We start from the raw sequence: 6,652 nt of genomic DNA, 5'->3' as shown, positions 1-6,652 counted from the left end.
CTACACGTGCCAATTTTATCAACTCACCTTCATTCAACAGGCATTTGGTGTTCTGGGATCACAGTTGCGAAAAACAAAGACCCTAGAATGAAAATGTACTGCATCGTGTCCCATGCATAGCCTCAGGCCATGCCATTCCCATTTCCAGGCCAGCTGGTATCTCCAAGGTCCCTAGGAGAGCTCTCTACCTGTTGCATCTTTTAAACAGGGGAAGCACCAGAAACTTGCAAGTGTTTCCCAAGCAGGGGGGCAACTAGCCCAGCTCCAAGCTCAGCAAACCTAGAGGTCCCCCACCACCAGCACCACCCTCAGAAAACACCTCATTTCTGCTGCCAACAGGCTCCATGGCATGGAAAGAGAGGAGAAACACTGCCTCATAGCACTGTACAACTGGATCAATACAGCAACACTGGTTTACTGCAAGACGGGTGGTCAGCACCAGATGATACACTGCGGGAAGCAGGAGCTGCCTTCGGCTGACCGACTTCCAAACCTCTGATAAAGGACCAGAGATATGGATCGACATTAAGAAAGTGAGATGAGAAAAATGTACCTATCTATTGACATGTGGCACAGGGACAGACATTTCTCAGGAAAAGGTGGTGTGGGACACGACCCACACAGGCAGCCGTGTAAGACCATAGTCTGCCTCTGCTCTTCAGAGATGCCCATAACTTTGCCTCCAGGCAATCTGAGAAACAGCAAAGTCAGCAAATACTTCAGGGTGCTAAACACATGCTCTTAGTTGCTACACATGATAGGCTGCTTAGTATCAGTTGTATCAGGTTTTATGGATCATTCACTGGGGCCCAACCAGCAAGACACACCACACTAATTAGACTCAGTTCAACTTGTGCTACAGAATGTGTAAGTGCCATTTTACTTGACTGCAGAATTTACAAAGAAACAAACAAAATCCACAACTCCACAGATACCTAAAACATAAATGAAGCACCCATTGACCTAGCTTAAGTGAAACCTTAAGGGATTCAGAGACTCATTAAAAAGCCTTGGGTTCAGACTCATTAAAAAAAACTTCGGGTATAAACACTTTTACATCTTTACCGTATATTTAATATATATATAACACATCATTTTCCATTCCATCAACACCCAAAGCCAGTCACAACAGACTAACCTCAAGCAGCTGGAAACTGTACATTAGTCTTGACAGTACCTACTGAAATCCAGGTGTTTAAACACTCTGAAATGAAAGAAGCTGTCAAGTCACTATCTCTTAAAACCTACTACAGGATAGCCAAGAGTTTTTTTGGTACACATAACCTGACATGCTGAAGAAAAGAGATAGACACAAGAAGACATACACGGAGCAGAGTGCTACTCTCTCCCTTACTACAGCAATTACAGAGCCCTTTTGTTGGATTACTGAGTCAGCAGGAGCTCTGCTTCCCTGGGGAGGCCTCAGAGGCACAAAAGAGAAATAACCAGACTAGTCAGTCCAAGGTGATGGGCTTTAAGGTGGCAACCAACTCTTTACACTAAGGCATGCTGACTGCTCTCCTTGGGGACTGCTTTTCTGCACCTCTCTGTGAAAGTGCACGCAAGCATGTGGTAGTGAGCCCACTCTCCCTTTCCAAAGGGTGGCAAAGGGCCCGGACCCACCTGTCAGAGCAGAGAAACCCACTTGAAATCAGGGAGGAGCACTTCATCTCAACCACGGCATCTCCGCAGGCAGACAGCTCCTTTACCACAGCAGCATCCAGTTCGGGGAGAGGCTGGCTAACATGGGACATGCTACTCTCGCCGCTTGCTCACATCCACAGAGAAACTCTCCTCTCCCTCCCATTTCCATCCCACCTTTCTTCCAGCCAAGCAATACTGAAGGGAGCATTGCGTGATGCCCAGACTGGAGGCTGCTGGCTGGCCACAGTCAGGAAAAATTTGTTATGACTTAAAAATGAAGTCTCATCTTAATTACGAAAGATCCACCCAGTGCACTTAGAATTACAAATGCATAGACCAGCTATCCCTTATAGGTCCTACAAGTATCCCTGTGCTTTTTCCCATGTCTTGATCTGGCACTATGCCAAAGGTGACACAGAGCATCCGTGGAATACAGCCAGCTTTTGGGCAAAGACAGGAGCCAGACGTTTCTGGGCTTACTAAGCAATATGCATGAGAATATTCGCCCAGAGCACTAGGGCAGATTTCCTACAGAAGCAGCGCTGCACCCTCAAACGCTGGCGTGAGGCACAGGAGGGACGGGTTTGAAGGCTGCTATGCAAAGTCTCTCCCCCCTCCCCAGGGAAGCTCCGCAGCGCTTTACTTTCCAGCACCCGCACCAGGGCGGCCGACCCGGCCGGGCGGGCGCTGCGGCCACGGGGGGTGTGGCCGAGCCGAGCCCGGTACCGGGGTCTATCCCCGCGGCACGGGGCTCCCCGCGACGTGCGATGCTCAGCCCGTTTGCAGCCCTGCCCCTGCAGACAGGCGCTGCTGACCGAGTGCCGCCGCTCCCGAGCTGCGCGCCCGAGGCACCGGCGCCAGAGAGACCCCGCAGCAGCGCCCCGGTCCCCACGCGAGGCGCGACCCGGACCCGGACCCGCCCCTGCTCGGGCGCCCCTCACCCTCCCCGCGGCCCGGGGCCGGGATACGTGCGTGGAGAGCCGCACGATGCCGCCCCACCCTGCCCTGCCTTGCCCTCCCGCTGCCGCCGCTCCCCGGCTCCGCGCCGGGCCAGCCCGGGCCGCCACCGCCCCACTCACCCACAGCTGCAGCGGCCGCCGCGCCGCGATACCCCCGCGCCTCGCGCCAGGGCGTCCCCGCCCACCCCGCGCCGCGCCGGCCGCTCCGTTCGAAAGGACCAATCGGCGCCCGCGGGAGGGGCCATGGCGGGCGGGGCCGTGCCCGCCGCACCTGGCCCGGAGCCCCGGCCCTCAGCCCCCGGGGTGGCTGGTGGGGGCTCTGGCGCTCCTGCCGCCCCTCGGCGCTCCGCCGTACCGGTTTGTCTGGCGGTAGCTCGGGGAGCTCCGCCGGAGGCTCCGCCGGTTTGGGTGAAGGCGCAGCGCAGTGAAACCGCCTCTCCGGCCTCCCCGAAGGACGCGGCCGTAGGGCCACGGTCTCGCCGGCAGCCAGGCCCCCGCGGAGCCCCGGGCGGGCCCCGGTGTCCCACCCGCTCCGGCGGCGCGGCCGGGCGGCTGCCAGCTCGGGCGCTGCGGCACATTGGCCCTTCCGCCCCAGGCCGCTTCAGCTGTCACGAAAGCAGGGGCGGCAGCGTCCTGCTCCCCGTGCCGCCAGCGTGCTGCCTCCCGGGGGCAGCGGTGGCGGGGTCGGGCAGCGGTGCCGCCTCGCAGCCGGGCCAAGAGCAGCTTGGGCGGGCAGCGCCTTCCCCCGCGCCGCGGCCGGGGCGTCCCAGCCGAGTGGGCTCGCCTGGCTGGGAGCGGACCCCGGCACACGGGACCCAGGGACCCACCCAGCCTGCCCACAGCCCCTGCGGGCATCGGGAAGGCCGCGGGGCCTGGCGCGGCGTTAGGCACCGGCCGCGCTCAGGGGTGTCGCTGGCGCCGTGTGTCACGGCCACGGAGCGCCGCAAAGTCCTAACGCAAAATAACCTGTGATGCGCCTTCATGAAGTACAGATACCGTATAACTTTTACTTTGAAATCATAATGCAAACAAAGGTACATGTTTGTAGCATGAAAAGGGGGGTTTCTCTGTGTGTGTGGCTTTTCTCCATTACATAGTTTTTCATCTTCCGAAGTAACATCTCGCAAGTATTAGGTGAACGCATTTCACAGTTAAACAGCAAATAACTATGGCATTAACTGTTTCAGCTGGTTTATTCCGGTAAATATCTGGAATATGTTCTTTAACGGAGGCCAAGCACAAAAGCACTGCAGTGGAAAAATCTGAACGGAAGCCTGTATGCCCCCATTTGTCCAGAGGAACTGTAATGGCAATCAGCTTAATTGCAGCAGGAATTAACAGGGTTCCTCTGAGGAGCTGGTGGACTCTTTCTGATTGGAAAATATAAATATAGGGAAAGTTATACTCACATCTGAAGAGCTGACAGCTAATTCTGTGTATAATGAACAAGATAGCTTTCATGAATCCATGGCATGTTTCTATAAAAATGCAGTAAAGAAAATTTAACGTACTGTGGGATATTTTTCTATGAAAATAAATGCTATGTGGTCCTTTAAAAAGATATTTCTCCTAAAATAAAACAAGAAGGATCCATCACTGCACATCCCAGATCTCACAGAGAAGCGGTGTGAATTTGTGATCATTCACTCTCCATGACATCAGCATCTCTGCATGATGATGGTTAAATGTCCGTAATTCTGTAAGACGGCCCAGAAGACATGCAAAGTGTTGAGGGTTATCTGGGTGGTGAAGTTTGCAAAATTTCTGTAGAATATCCAGCAGGGGTTCTTGAAGCCTTTCTACAGACTCTCTGTCCTTAATGTATTGCCGATCTGGTTACGGTTTTAAAAGAAAAAGTAATTAGCAAATATATGCTCTGATACGATGTTAATATTTACACTGATAATTTAATATAAAATATTCAAATATTTAAACTGGGCGTGATGTTCACACCTACCAAGAATATTTAATTTCAAATTAAGAGAGAATAAAAATACTTAACAGTATATTGTTGGTTTGGGGTTTTCATGTAAGCATCCCACTTCTAGATAGAGAAAACTTTCAACTTTTTTAAAAATTGGAGTTATAACTCAGAAATGTTTCTCTGGGGTTCTATCATCATCTCCTCGTGCAGTTCTGCACCTGAGTACAACCTGCAAGAACTAAACAGCGTGGCATAAGTTCTTGGTGGCGTAGTACAACTGGGGAACTTGGCCAGTAGAGTGTACAAGCAGGTCACCAGGGAGAAATCAAACATCTTCATCCTCAGGTGAAATTTCTTAGTTAGAGAAAATTTGCCTTCTTATTTTGTTCATATGGAAGTTTGTGTTTGGGTATTTGGAAAGGGAGGAAAAGAGGAGCATGGGTTTTTTTGTCACTGAAATTTTTGGTGTAAAAAAATTTCCTGACCCATACTGACTCAAAAAGTAATGGAATTGCTTTACCTTCCCATCTTCCATGAAACCTGATTTGTAAACCTCAGTGTCTGTCTTTTGTCCTGAAGCATCAGGCTTCTCCCATTCCTATGGTAGCCAGTTTGTTTGAGGCACTGTACAATTTGTCCATACTTTGTAGGTAGAGCTACAAAATTTGTGTTGTCAGAGAATTAGTTTTTACACCAAAGCCTGTCATCAGGGCTGAGATGCTATTGTGCCAATGCTTCTGAGAGATCAGTTTCCAACACTTGATAGTTGAGAGGGTAACTTGCTACTGTCCTGCTCTTGACAGCTGGTGTTTGTTCGATAAAGGCTGAAGACCTTAATTGCCATTCTCTGTTCTAAGTTACAGGGTTTCCCAATTTCCTTCTCAAAAAGCGACATTCCACAATGCTCTGTAATGGTGTGCATGTAACCACACCTGGCATTTTCTGAAGGAAGAAGCCTGTCATGCTAAGCAGTGAAGAGATACCAGTAATTTTTTTAAGCAGGGTATTTAGATATGTTTTTTTCCTTGTATGCAAAACTAGATGGCGTAGCAGGATATTTGGAGTTTGGATTTGTGTGCTTGTTTATGGTTTAACAACTGAATATACTGAATAAACATGTATACTCACTTTATGTAGAATGTAAGTTTTTACAAGTCTTAGGTCACATTCCTCATGCTTTTATTCCAAAACCACTAATATTTAATTCTGGATAAGAAGTTACCTGGAGAGAGGATAACTATGGCTGTGAGCAGCGCATATTCTTCCTGTGTCATCTTCAGCTCTCCAATACTTTTATAAAAATTAAACATGGGAGTTATGAATTCAACTGAGATACCTGTCAAGGAAAAAAATATTTTTTAATCATTGAAATAATCTGGTTTATTGCCACAGAGCAGTTATTAGTATTTGAAACCTGACTGTCTTGATGGGAGAAACTTACTACACAAATCAGGCCTGATGCAAAACAATTAGTTACAAAAGTGCAAGCACATCCTTGTTTTCCAGATCAGGGTAGAAAAAGGCAAACACTGGCAATTTCTTTTCAGATGGTTTCAAGCAAATCTTTTCTTTCAAGCAATTCCTTTTCCTCTACAGGTTTGTCTATGTAGTTCTTCAGGACAAGTATCATACATGTTTTTCTCACTATCTACTGATATTCTGTCTTGTTTCCAGGATGCACAGTCTGCAAAACAGTCCCCATGTTTTCTTTATGGTAAACGTACGGAAGGCTCTCAGGGTGTATGGTTTAATTCTAGACCAGCTCAGCTCTGCAGCTAACTGCCTTGGGCAGTTGCTTCAGTTGTCTCCATAAAGGGACTTAATTGCTCCTTTTATGTAGCCAGAAAATTTAACTAGGTCTAGGATTACCTGTATTCCAAGAGCAACTTGCTTGCAATTACTACTACCTTAAAGCATAAACTAATGTATTACGAAGTACAGAGTCATAAATAATTAAAATCCAGCCCGATTTAAGGATGGGATCATGCAAATCTCTTGCCATCAGCGAAACCCTTTGGGGTTACCAAACTGGGACATGCTGATGGGGCTTCCTCTTAATGACTTTGTCATCAGGTCACGATGTTCTTAGCCTTAAATTAACAGATGTACTCCATTCTGCTTTTTG

General features: G+C 49.1%; 1 protein-coding gene across 1 annotated transcript in view; it reads right to left on the bottom strand.

The window, feature by feature from the left end:
* NR1H4 (nuclear receptor subfamily 1 group H member 4) overlaps positions 1-6,652 on the bottom strand; it is a gene marked incomplete at its 5' end in the record, with an annotated part of 38,633 nt that overhangs the window by 233 nt on the left and 31,748 nt on the right. Inside the window, 3 exons of the mRNA XM_080394175.1 lie at positions 28-82; positions 2,959-4,435; positions 5,750-5,863. Coding sequence (XP_080250301.1) covers positions 4,197-4,435; positions 5,750-5,863 — 353 coding nt within the window. The 3' untranslated portion in view covers positions 28-82; positions 2,959-4,196. The remainder of the gene's footprint in view (positions 1-27; positions 83-2,958; positions 4,436-5,749; positions 5,864-6,652) is intronic.

Source organism: Falco punctatus (genome assembly GCF_963210335.1).
Source record: "Falco punctatus genome assembly, chromosome: 6".
Taxonomy (NCBI): Eukaryota; Metazoa; Chordata; class Aves; order Falconiformes; family Falconidae; genus Falco; species Falco punctatus.
The sequence above is the reverse complement of the archived record's forward strand: the minus strand, read 5'-3'. Positions and strand labels throughout refer to the sequence as shown.